Here is a 14,144-nt window from a genome sequence, read left to right on the forward strand (position 1 = left end):
AAGTAAATGTGAGTACACGAACTCGTATTACAAGAACATGCAAGAAGTGCATGTATTCGTAGTAAAAGTACAGTACAGGCCAAACGTTTGGACAAACCTCATTCAATGCAACATGCAACACAAATGAAGGTCCCAACCACATTGATAAAGCAATAAATTCCACTAATCAACCCTGAACGGGCATACCTCTCAAGTATGAAAACATTTAGGTGTTTCCCTCTTGAAGCTCGTCAAGAGAATGGCAAGAGTGCTAAAAAGTAATCAAAGCAAAGGTTGGCTACTTTGAAGATACTAGTATATTATACATGTTTTTAGTTATTTCACCTTTTTTTCTGATAAGGACATAATTCCACACATGTTCATTCATAGTTTTATTACCTTCAGTGCGAATTTACAATGTAAATGGTCATGAAAATAAAACACACAAATGAGAAAGTGTGTCCAAACTTTTGGCCTGTACTGTACATGCGGAGTCGTAGTACAAGTGCATGCAAGTGCGCGTACTCGTAGTACAAGTGCATGCAAGTGCGCGTTCTCGTAGTGCAAGTGCGCATACTCCTAGTACAAGGGCATGCAAGTACATGTAGTTGAAGTACACGCAAGTACATGTGCTTGTAGTACAAGTTCAGTTAGTACTTGTAGTACAAGTAACCATAGTTAACCACATGTACTTGTCGTTCTATTGCCCGATGTATATGGCGGAAAGCACTCAGGTGACTTGAAGTTCTGCTCTGAGACCCCCAATTTGGCCAACTTTCAAGGTGACTTGAAGTTCTGCTCTGAGACCCCCAATTTGGCCAACTTTCAAAATTGTCCGATATGCATGTGTGATACATCATTGGAAAGCTTAAAATCTCAATTTTCTGGGGGGTGATAAATTCTGAACAGGAGGGCATTTAAAACAAAAACAACATTTTAAAACAGCGAAACCCTATCTGGAGGTGACAGCATTAAAGAGCAGATTTAAAGACGCCATGACTTTAACGGGATATTATCGTGTACTTACCTTGTTTAAATCCAAAAATCCATGTAGCATGTATCACTGACTGAGTGTCAAGACACAGCTGTGAATGGCCACAGCTGGATATTTTGCGGATTTTATGGGTGAAACATGGTAATATAACAAGGGTCGCGATGCAGAAATCAAGGAGTGGTCGAGATTTTTTTTTTTCAAATATGTACGCTTTTAACGTTTTGTTTTTTTTCTTTGTTTGGATTGATTACTATCTAACATATCGGAGAAAATGCTACAGTAACACAAAAAAATTAAGCGATAGTTCTGAGGTAGATATCCGTGACTTTTTTACAGACAGCGTTTTTTTAATTGTGACATAATTTGTTTAAAAGTTTAAAATATGCAAGTGAATAATTTTTTGAAAGTCTTTCTTTTTTTTTTTTTTTTTTTTTTAAACGAAATATTAGACATCAATTAATGATTCTAAGCTAAAAATGACAGACATTTTGAATAATAAATATAAGTAATCAGAAGCGTAGCAAGGGTCCCAGGGGGCCCCAGGCAACAAGCAACATGGGGCCCTTTGAGCATGTGCAAGTAAGGGGGACAGTTGGACTTGGAGCAATAGCATATTTAATAAAAGTATAATAACGCCTCAGTCTCATAGAGTGCTTTTTAGGACACTCAAAGTGCCAGGCTTCTACTACATTAGGACATAAAACTACAGTAACATAGTACACTCACCGCTGTCTTGCCTCCTTTTCTCCTCTTTTGCTTTTTTTTTCTTTCTTTTTTCATTTCCAGACGGATAACTTCTCTTCATTTTGCCAATTAAAAAAAGGCCTGATCTCCACCCACTCTCACTCTGAGTCACGTGACACACATACATATTTGCGCAGTAAAATGAACACGAAGGTGGGGGGGGGGGGGGTTCGAGTGCGCGCTGTGTGTACATATGGATGTACAACATTTTAAGATGCTAACCCTAACACCTTCCCTCTTAAAGCAAATGTGCAATGCGAATATAATGTAAAGAACGCTCTTCTCGACGCAGCGAGAACGAGTGGGATCAACCAGCCGACGTAACAGGAAAAACACGAAACGGTCGAGCTGATAACGGCTGTAACTTATCATAAGAACTTTATGGCATGAAGAGGAAATACTTACATTTGTTCATGGACGCACAGATTAATCCTCTAACAGGAGGGGTGGCCGTCCTCTGCTCGAAATGCGCACCTTACGCTTACGCCTATACTCGTTCTCAGAATATGCGGTTGTGACGTAGGAAAATAACAGGACTGGTTGCTCTGGGAACGTACGCAGCGGCATACCGCATACCCAAGGAACCTTGCTAAAAGGAGTATTAAAATTGCTAATAAAATCGTTTAGGATTATTTTAGATGAATATATGTTATATTTTTCTTATAGAGTATTCAACGAGGAATACGATAGACCCATTAATAGACTTTCTTGGAAAAATCACCATTTCTTTAACTAGTCACATGAATAATGAGGTGGCCTGTGAAAACCAACATAAATATTACAGCAAGGACTTTTCATAAAGATCTTGGTGAATCACTCTTTGCACATACATGCAGTGTTTAAACGTATTGGACTTGCGTAAACATGTATGCTAATTGGGACTGATAACAGAATTGTTAGATAATCTGCCAAGTAACTCCATGGTATTGAATCACTCCCAATACTTGTAGCTACGACAGTGCGGTGAAGCTGAGTGTGCTAAATCTTTGTGTGCCAAATCTGTTGGCCCTCTGGGGGCCCTTGCTGGCTGGGGGCCCTAGGCAATTGCCTGCGTATGCCTAATGGGACACTACGCCTCTGTAAGTAATTAAAACAAAAGCGGTTGTGCAACATCTGTAAACGGGGGTTTCTAGGGTAAAACGGACAATTACAAAAATAGTTCGGTACATATTGTTCTATCAAACACAACAGTTGTTTTGGCTTAAAATACTGCAGTTTCTCTTAAAGAGGAGTGCAAGGGTAGAAACTGCTTTTTCAGTCGTGTCTGTGTTTTCCGCCATATGCATATCTTTGTCTTATTTCGGCAACCGTAGTTTAAGAGGCCTACAGAGCTCTGGCAACCTGGACAAAGACAAAGAACTTATCTCTTACTTGGCTGATTGGTGGAGAGAGGGCGGGACAGCCGCTGTAAACACAGAATCAAAACAATAACTATTACAGGCTGACAATCTACTTTTAAAATGGGAATATCTCAGTTTAACCATTGAGAACTGTGTTAGAGGCATTTCCAAAAAACATGTTTCTTAATGTCAATTGAAATATTTGGGCCATTTAATAAATAATTGAAGTGCAAATCTTATGTGTCACTCCTTTAAATATGTGATATTATTGAATGCAATGTCTGAATGTACCGTTCATAGCGTTATTGCAAGATTTGTTATTTCAGCGTTTTACTTCTTCTAAAACAAAACTCGAGATAAAGTAGTTTTTATTTGAAGGTGTATTTTTCACGGTGAACAATTGTTTTATTATAAGGCATGTCATTCATTGATTACTCAAGCAGGCTGTAGCATTTAATGTTGATACTCAGTTTAGGATTCTGAGCTACCTTTAAAGACAAAATTAGTTCTCTAGTTAAATTGATAAACAACACTGATGCCAGTGTTATTTTCATAATTGTGTTAATGTTATCCGAGACCGCTAAAACAAGCCTTCATGCAGCCAAAATAAGATGGAAAATCTGAGCCATAGACTGTACAGACAGATAGGATCCCCATAAAACCGCTGATACAATTTAGGAAAAGAAAAGTTATGAGTTGCTTTACAAAAAATGCACTGTACAGTGTTTTTTGTTACAACAGCATTATTCATGTATCAGACGCAGATGTAAATACCTAGGAATGAACACTGGAATGTTGATCTCTTCTTAATCTTTTAACCAAATGCTTAAATTCTAAAGACAAAATGAAGGAATGTGCCTCACTGTTCCAATAATTTTAGAGGAGTGTTACGACAACTGCTATTTGCCATAGAATTCTAAGGATCCTGTTGATTGTGCTGAGCCGTATAATGTTGTATTAAATTTTGTGAAGTGGGCATTTTGGGGGTCGTTCTTAAGCTGACATTGTTTTATGTTCTTTAAAGCGCTTTTGTAACTACAAAAAAAAACAAAAAACTCATTCTTCACTAATTTCCTGCGTAACTCATTTTATCAAGTAGATTTTGTGAACTTGATTAAAGGAGTTGAATTAACTTGCATGATAAAATATGAAAGCCATACCTAAATGTCAGAGTAAACTGAAAAAATGGTAAATTGAGTGAAATGGTTGTAGCCTCAGTCCTGATGCCTTTAAAAAAGTTCACTTACTATTTGGCTGTGACTAATGTTGCACAGTATTTCATTTGTATTATATATAAGTACTGCGGTACTAGAGTTTTGAATACGATACTATAACAGTATTTAAAAACAAACGGTACTTTTATTTCATTTTATTGGATGCGCTTGTACTTGCATAATAAGACATGGTGTGATGCCACACGAAAATCGAAAATCCGCAAAGTAAAGGCGGAGCCTATTTACATACATGCATATTTTTATGAATGTTTTTTAAACACTCCAAAGGTAATAATTATGATATAATTGAGATATATGTATGTAAAAGAAAACAGTGACGTGTTCATGTATATATGGATATACAGTAAAGAGAATAAGTATTTGAACACCCTGCTATTTTGCAAGCTCTCCCACTTAGAAATCATGGAGGAGTCTGATATTTTCATCATAGGTGCATGTCTACTGTGAAAGAAATCTAAAAAAAAAAAAAATCAAAAATCACAATGCATGATTTTCTTAACTATTTTTTGTGTGAAGCAGCTGCAAATAAGTATTTGAACACCTGTCTATCAGCTAGAATTCTGGCCCTGAATGACCTATTAGTCCGCCTATTAAAAGTCCACCTTCACTCCATGTATTATCCTGAATCAGATGCTTTTGTCTGAGGTCGATAGCAGCATAAAAACCCCTTGTCCACCCCATACAATTAGTAAGACTCAAACTTGTAACATGGTCAAGACCAAAGAACTGTCCAAAGACACCAGAGACAAAATTGTTCACCTCCACAAGGCTGGAAAGGGCTACGGAGCAATTGCCAAGCAGCTTGGTGAATACAGGTCCACTGTTGGAGCAATCATCAAAAAATGGAAGACGCTAAACATGACGGTCAACCTCAATCGGAGTGGAGCCCCATGTAAGATGTCACCTCGTGGGGTTTCAATGATCCTAAGAAAGGTGAGGAATCAGCCCAGAACTACACGACAGGAGTTGGTCAATGACCTGAAAAGAGCCGGGACCACTGTTTTGAATGTTGGTGTTGGTAATACTAAAGACGTCATGGTCTGAAATCATGCATGCCACGCAAGGTTCCCCTGCTTCAACGAGCACATGTCATGGCCCTTCTGTTTGCTTATGATCATTTCAACGATGCGGAGGTGTCATCGGAGCAAGTTTTGTGGTCAGAGTAAAAGAGTAGAGTAAAAAAGGACTTTTTGTCATAATTCAACTAACCATGTTTGGAGGAAGAAGAATGACGAGTACTATCTCAAGAACACCATCCCTAGGGTGGTAGCATCATACTTTGGGGGTGTTTTTCTGTGCATGGGACGGGATGAGTGCACTGTATTAAAGAGAGGATGACTGGGGCCCTGTATTGTGAGATTTTGGGGAACAACCTCCTTCCTTTAGTCAGAGCATTGAAGATGGGTCGTGCCAGGGTCTTCCAACATGACAATGACCTGAAGCACACAGCCAGGAAAACCAAGGAGTTGCTCCGTGAGAAGCATAACAAGGTTCTAGCATGGCCTAGCCGGTCTCCAGACCGAAACCTAATAGAAAACCTTTGAAGGGAGCTCAAACTTCGTGTTTCTCAGCGACAGCCCAGAAACCTGACTGATGAGTGGGCCAAGATCCCTCCTAAAGTGCGTGCAAACCTGGTGAAAAACTACAGGAAATGTTTGACCTCTGTAATTGCAAACAAAGGCTACTGTACCAAATCTTAACATTTGTTTTTTCAGGTGTTTAAATACTTATTTGCAGCTGTATCACACAAATAATTCATTAAAAAATCATACATTGTGATTTCTGGATTTTGTCTTTAGATTATCTCTCTCACAGTGGATATGCACCTACGATGAAAATTTCAGACCCTCCATAAATTCTAAGTAGGAAACCTTGCAAAATAGCAGGGTGTTTAAATACCTATTTTCTTCACTGGATCTTAACTTTTTAAAATAAAACACATTAGATTCCAGTGGCTCCTTTCTTGACTGACAGTGCTGCTGATGATGAAGAAACACCTGTACACTTCGATGAAGATGAAACAATGCACAGGTGTCAAGGAAGCCCTGTACAGTACCTCAAAAGTCTGCGAATAACTGAAACCTCGAATTTCGAAGTGTGAATTGGCGAGGTATCTCTGTAAGTGCAAACATCAGTTTTTTGGTTCAATAAGGCACGTATTCTGTCCTCAATGTGTGTGTGGGTACACAAAATGACAGATAGCAAACAAATCAGGCTCGAAAGAGTCTGGAGTCAAGTTGAATTGGCTTTACTGTGGTCATCTTTCTCTTGACAGGAGCACTGATACTTTTTCGTAAAACTGAAAACAGCAAAACGTGTCAATAATATGAAATAAAGTCACAAAATAAAGCAAAGTATGCACCACGTGTTAATTTGAATAGCAACTGGTAGTACAGTACAGCTTGAAGCACATTTTACCACTCCAATATACTACACAACACTCTTGAATATAAAACAATATATGTAATATAACTTACAAGCGATACTTGCAAATACAGTTGTGGTCAAAAGTTTACATACACTTGTGAAGAACATAATTTCAAGGCTCTCTTGAGTTTCCAGTTATTTCTACAATTCTGATTTTTCTCCGATAGAGTGATTGGAACAGATACTTCTTTGTCACAAAAAACATTCATGAAGTTTGGTTCTTTTATGACTTTATTATGGGTTAACAGAAAAAGTGATCAAATCTGCTGGGTCAAAAATATACATACATGGATCTGAAAAAGCAAATCATTGACTTGAACAAGTCAGGAAAGTCACTTGGTGCCATTTCAAAGTAGCTGCAGGTTCCAAGAGCAACAGTGCAAACAATTGTTTGTAAGTATAAAGTGCATTGCACTGTTTTGTCGCTGCCACGATCAGGAAGAATACGCAAGCTATCACCTGCTGCTGAGAGAAAATTGGTCAGGAGGGTGAAGATTCAACCGAGAATCACCAAAAAGCAGATCTGCCAAGAATTAGAAGCTGCTGGAACACAGGTGTCAGTGTCCACAGTCAAGCGTGTTTTGCATCTCCATGGACTGAGAGGCTGCCATGCAAGAAGGAAGCCCTTGCTCCAAAAGCGGCACCTTAAGGCTCGACTGAAGTTTGCTGCTGATCACATGGACAAAGATAAGACCTTCTGGAGGAAAGTTCTGTGGTCATACGAAACAAAAATCGAGCTGTTTGGCCACAATGCCCAGCAATATGTTTGGAGGACAAAAGATGAGGCCTTTAACCCCAAGTACACCATGCCTGCCGTCAAGCACGGTGGTGGTAGTATTATGCTGTAGGGCTGTTTTGCTGCCAATGGAACTGGTGCTTTACAGAGAGTAAATGGGATAATGAAGAAGGAGGATTACCTTCAAATTATTCAAGATAACCTAACGTCATCAGCCCGAAGATTGGGTCTTGGGCGCAGTTGGGTGTTCCAACAGGACAATGACCCCAAACACTCATCAAAAGTGGTAATGGAATGGTTAAATCAGGCTAGAATTAAGATTTTCGAATGGCCTTTCCAAAGTCCTACTTAAACCCCATTGAGAACTTGTGGACAATGCTGAAGAAACAAGTCCATGTCAGAAAGCTATCAACTTTAACTGAACTGCACCAATTCTGTCAAGAGGAGTGGTCAAAGATTCAACCAGAAGCTTGCCAGAAGCTTGTGGATAGCTACCAAAAGCGCCTAATTGAAGTAAAAATGGCCAAGGGACATGTTACCAAATATTAGCGCTGCTGTATGTATATTTTTGACCCAGCAGATTTGATCACTTTTTTCTGTTCACTCATAATAAAGTCATAAAAGAACCAAACTTCATGTTTTTTGTGACAAAGAAGTATCTGTTCCAATCACTCTATCAGAGAAAAATCAGAATTGTAGAAATAACTGGAAACTCAAGAGAGCCATGACATTATGTTCTTCACAAGTGTATGTAAACTTTTGACCACAACTGTAGCACAAACAATGTGGTGAGATGGCAATGGTACATTGGCTGTAGACGTTAGCTCGTCTATTTAGCTCTCTCGATTTGCAATGAGCTCGAGTCGACGTATGATTATGTCAGCAGAAGGTGCTAGAACTTACCAAAGCTACTTACACCTAAGCATCAGCAAGGGGCGATAAAACTCCAGAAACACAGGCTGTTGTTGCTGTAAATTATTTCATTTTTCTCCTGTACAAAAGGCGAGTGTCTTTACTAATGAAAAGCTACTTGAGGTTGAAAGTCTGCTCCACAGTTTATGGTATCGTAAATGCAGTAGTAGTCTTAACTAGTGACTTCACTACTGCACAACAATAACAACATTTTACCATAGACTTCACTATCAGTTGACGGGACACAGGGCTCGGGGCCGATCCGTAGGGGGTCTATTTTCAAAAACTTCAAATTCAAATATTTTCAAAACCAAAGCCACTAGCGACCTAAAACCAAAACAGGCACCTCCCTGAGGCAAATATGAGTCTTCGTGAGCAGCGACATAAAAAAATTCAAAGTCGTTCCCTAATAAAATCTTTTGTGTAGAAACACAAAATCCAACATGGTGGCCGTTACAAAACAAAGAGCTTTTTAAGTTGAAAATTCTTGTAAATAAATGTTTAAATCTCGGAATTTCTATATGAAAGTAAAACAGTCTAGATTCATGGTTAAAAAGCAAAAAATGGGCAGTTATCGTTCATTTTACATAAATATTTCAAGCAAAAGTTATGGTATTGTGTAATCCAATGTGGCGGCCATCATAAAACAAAGAGCGTTTTAAGTTGAAAATTCTTGTAAATAAATACTTAACACGTGGAATTTTTATAGATATGAACGTAAAACACTCTAGACTTTTGGTTAAAAGCAAAAATCCTGGCAGTTATCATTCATTTTACATAAATATTTCAAGCTTAAATTAGGCAAAATTTTTCCATTCAGTTCATTGTTTTCACTTGCCTGGTACACCAGACTCACCGCTGTTCCAGCTATTGAGTCTGGCCACCATTCAAGCTGATACAATTTCCAGGGCGGAGCAAGCCACAGCAAACAGACAGCGGAGTGGACCAATCAGCGACGGGCAGACGTGACGTTCGTAAACTGACGAGGGAAGGACGAGGGACTTGCGCGCGGAAGTAAACATACGAAGAGAGCGGAGTTTATTCAACATGGCTAGCGCGAGACAGACTGTTGTCAATGACTCGTGTCGATGTGTTTTTGGTAATTTAAAACTGATTTTACCGTGGATTGGAACATATTCTCGGCTCTCCCGTTGACCATCTGTGTTGTGGAGACGACTTTCGACGCGCAAGAGTGACGTTGCTCGCTAAGAACACGTCACGCAAATAAACGAATCTGATTTGTCGATTGATTTTGTACCTGCTCGAGAGGCCGTTAATGGGATGGTTCCCAGACTATTTCTCTCAGTGTTTGAAAAATACAGGGAGAATAGTCTGGCAGAGCCAGGCAATGTTTAGACAACGTTTCAAAGTGCATGCATGGTCCTATTTAATATAATAATACTGTAGATTATAAGCCACGACAAAATTCTTGCACATTGTGAGCGGGCATTTGAAGAAGGGCTGGCACAATGATGGCACAAAGATTGAAAATGCTCTCAAAAATAACTTTTATTTTTTCATATGTTTTATTATTTGTGTAGATGTGGACTTTCTGCGCTCCGTTTTACCGGCTGCTACGGACCCTGCCTTTTTCCAATTCCTGCGAAGTCTTGACTGTTCCGGTGTTACACTCCGTTCTGTCCCAGAAGGCACGGTGGTCTTTGCCCGGGTGAGATGACATGAAGGACTTTGTGACAGTATGATGAGGATTCTGGTTTCTTTGAGGGACAAACTGATATATCTGCAATATCTACAGGAGCCTCTGATGGAGGTTGCAGGCCCACTGGCTGTGGTTCAATTGCTGGAGACCAGTTTACTTTGTCTTGTAAATTATGCAAGGTAATATATGTAATGTTCAATTGTGAGACATATGCTAGATAAGGATGAAAAAAAAAACATCGACATTAAATGATATTGCAGCCTTAACTGAACCCTTTACAGGGTTTCACTATTGAGTTTACAGAATCTAAATCTTATTTTTTTTTTAATTTAACATTCTACGGCAGGGGATGGTAATACTTGTAGAGCCATTTCGAACTCGTTTCCAAAGAAAAGACAACACTGGGAGCTGCACACACATATTGACATTTGATATGACTATGTCAATTCAAATGCATATGTATACATACACTTTGGTGCATATTTAGCTTAACAAAGGTGTCTTACCTCCTATTGGTAAACTGAATAAGTGCTCACCTATTGCATTCTTTTTTTTTTTTTTCTCACAAAAAGCTCAACCAGGTCATGAGTTCACTAACTATCCAAAGTGGCGGTCGACACTCAGAAAGTGCACCTTCAAGTCTTTGCTCCTTTGTAAAGTCGCGGTTGCTACTGGTTGCTACTCGGTCAGTGTACCCACAAGTCTTTGTGCCTGGTAATGGCACAAAGACTTGTGAGTAGACATTCGGAGTGTCAACCGTCACTTTACGTATTTGTTGAATTCATGACCAGTGCTGCTAATCTTATTTAAAAATGAAAATAGTTACAGTTACAAATTACTTCTCCCATAAAGTAATTAAGTTAATAACTCAGTTACCTCATTGTAATAGTACTTAGTTACTCAGCAAAGTAATTGATGATACTTTTCAGGTTCTACACGTTATTACAATATACATTCTGTAATATCGTTCACATCAATTATGTTTATATTAACTGATTGACTTGAACTGATTTTTTTCATTAATTCATTGAGTTTTTCCTATTGTACTGAACACGCACCAAACCGTGATCTCCGTACCGAGGTAGCCTACGTACTGAACCGTGACTTGTGTGAATCATCACACCCCTCACATACAGTGGGGCAAATAAGTATTTAGTCAACCACTAATTTTGCAAGTTCTCCCACTTGAAAATATTAGAGAGGCCTGCAATTGTCAACATGGGTAAACCTCAACCATGAGAGACAATGTGGAAAAAAATCCAGAAAATCACATTTTTGATTTTTAAAGAATTTGTTTGCAAATCATGGTGGAAAATAAGTATTTGGTCAATACCAAAAGTTCATCTCAATACTTTGATATGTACCCTTTGTTGGCAATAACGGAGGCCAAATGTTTTCTGTAACTCTTCACAATCTTTTCACACACTGTTGCTGGTATTTTGGCCCATTCCTCCGTGCAGATCTCCTCTAGAGCAGTGATACTTTGGGGCTGTCGTTGGACAACATGGATTTTCAACTCCCTCCACAGATTTTCTATTGGGTTGGGATCTGGAGACTGGCTAGGCCACTCCAGGACCTTGAAATGCTTCTTACAAAGCCACTCCTTTGTTGCCCTGGCTGTGTGTTTGGGATCATTGTCATGCTGAAAGACCCAGCCACGTCTCATCTTCAATGCCCTTGCTGATGGAAGGAGATTTTCACTCAAAATCTCTCGATAGCTGGCCCCATTCATTCATTCCTTTACACAGATCAGTCGTCCCGGTCCCTTTGCAGAAAAACAGCCCCAAAGCATGATGTTTCCACCCCCATGCTTCACAGTGGGTATGGTGTTCTTCGGATGCAATTCAGTATTCTTTCTCCTCCAAACACAAGAACCTGTGTTTCTACCACAAAGTTCTGTTTTGGTTTCATCTGACCATAACACATTCTCCCAGTCCTCTTCTGGATCATCCAAATGCTCTCTAGCGAACCGCAGACAGGCCTGGACGTGTACTGGCTTCAGCAGGGGGACACGTCTGGCAATGCAGGATTTGAGTCCCACATTGTGTTACTGATAGTAGCCTTTGTTACTGTGGTCCCATTTCTCTGTAGATCATTCACTAGGTCGCCCCGTGTGGTTCTGGGATTTTTGCTCACCGTTCTTGTTATCATTTTGACGCCACGGGGTGAGATCTTGCATGGAGCCCCAGATCGAGGGAGATTATCAGTGGTCTTGTATGTCTTCTATTTTCTAATAATTGCTCCCACAGTTGATTTCTTCACACCAAGCGTTTTACCTATTGCAGATTCAGTCTTCCCAGCCTGGTGCAGGTCTACAAATTTGTCTCTGGTGTCCTTTGACAGCTCTTTGGTCTTGGTCATAGTGGAGTTTGGAGTGTGACTGACTGAGATTATGGACAGGTATCTTTTATACCGATAATGAGTTAAAAAAGGTGCCATTAATACAGGTAACGAGTGGAGCCATGTTAGACCTCTTTGACAGCCAGAAATCTTGCTTATTTGTAGGTGACCAAATACTTATTTTCCACTCTAATTTGGAAATAAATTCTTTAAAAATCAAACAATGTGATTTTCTGTTTTTTTTTTCTCCACATTCTGTCTGTCTTGTTTGAGGTTTACCCATGTTGACAATTACAGGCCTCTCTAATCTTTTCAAGTAGGAGAACTTGCACAGTTGGTGGTTGACTAAATATTTATTTGCCCTACTGTATATAGGGCGGAAAACACTCCACAGTGACTTGAAGTTCTGCTGTGAGACCCCCAATGTGGCAAAATTTCAAATTCCAAATCAGTGGAAAGCTTAAAATGTCTATTTTCTCGGGAAAGAAAAAAATTTAAACAGGAGGGCATTTTTTGACACCTTAAAAGTAGGTCAAATCAGGTGAGTGAAAAATAGACATTTTTGAGACCTTTGAAATTTTCTTTAAGTTTCTCATTAAAAAAAAAAAAAAAGGTTTTGGACACACATCCTGGTACATAATAAATAATGAACACTTCAAGATGATCCCCTTTGCCAACTCAAGTCTTTGGTAAACAATATGTATGCATGTGGGTGGATGTACAATAATAAAGGAAATTGGTGTGTGAGTAAATGTTGATTTAATTTAGCCCTGTGTTTTATTTTGTAAATAAACATGGCTAAACGGGGAGTTAGCTGTATAGTTAATGATAATCTTACTGCATACAGCTTTTCCTATGGCTTGATTTTAATCTGTGCAAAGATAAAAAATTTCCAGGGGAATTTTCGGGGTTAAATTCCAATACCAAAATATTTTAATTCTTGCGGTGGGCTTTTAAAATATTTTTTCAATTACGATTAAAGAATGTGAATGTGAGATACTGAGAATAAAAGGTTCCCTATGCATAAAGGGAACATATAAATGTGAGTACACAACACTATTTATTATATTTAACCTTGAAGCCTATGACCTACGCTTTATGATTTAAGCATCTAATGTATCTAATACATCAATATCATCCCATTATAAGCAATCCAAATGGCAACAAGGGTCGAAAAGTTAATGGACAGCACGCTAGTCAGCAGGCTGTGTCCATAATTCTCGCGCTCGCGTTCGACTGTAATGTATGTCTTTTTGTGGATTTCCAGTAACTCGAGGTGAGAGCAAAAGAGAGCATAATTAAAGACACCATGATTTTAACGAGATAATTGTTAATTAAATTATTATGATTAAAATAATTATTATAATTGAAAAGCATTGGGCTAAGACAACATGACTAAGGGTGTAACGCTACATTTATTTGTATTGAACCGTTTCGGTACCTGGTGCTCAGTTCGGAACGGTAGCGTACCGAACGAGTTTCTGACGTAATGTAACCCTTACTTTTCGAGGCTGTGAGTCGATCAGGTTACAGTTTCTTTGTGTAGATTATATTTACTCAGTCTTCTCTACTATAATGAGGACCATCACGGTAGCACAGTATAACCCAGAAATGTCAACGGCGCGACAACGTGGCCGCCGCGCAGTGAAACGCGGGCGTTAAAGTCAATCAGCCAATGCACACCAGTCGCAGTGTGGCCACGTGTTAGACGCGTCCCAGAAGCGGCGCAACACGACGCACGCAAAAGGAATGGCAGAGTTTATTATTTGACGCGAGA

The 14,144-nt window shown here is 39.2% G+C and overlaps 1 protein-coding gene across 2 annotated transcripts in view; it reads left to right on the top strand.

Annotated features, from left to right (window-relative positions):
* Positions 1-14,144, top strand: part of naprt (nicotinate phosphoribosyltransferase) — a 36,490-nt gene that overhangs the window by 2,151 nt on the left and 20,195 nt on the right. For both annotated transcript variants that reach the window (XM_057841322.1, XM_057841321.1), the window contains exons 2-3: positions 9,909-10,036; positions 10,124-10,206. In XM_057841322.1, the coding sequence (XP_057697305.1) occupies positions 9,909-10,036; positions 10,124-10,206 (211 nt within the window). The remainder of the gene's footprint in view (positions 1-9,908; positions 10,037-10,123; positions 10,207-14,144) is intronic.

The sequence above is a fragment of the Corythoichthys intestinalis genome, chromosome 7 (genome assembly GCF_030265065.1).
Source record: "Corythoichthys intestinalis isolate RoL2023-P3 chromosome 7, ASM3026506v1, whole genome shotgun sequence".
NCBI classification, from domain to species: domain Eukaryota; kingdom Metazoa; phylum Chordata; class Actinopteri; order Syngnathiformes; family Syngnathidae; genus Corythoichthys; species Corythoichthys intestinalis.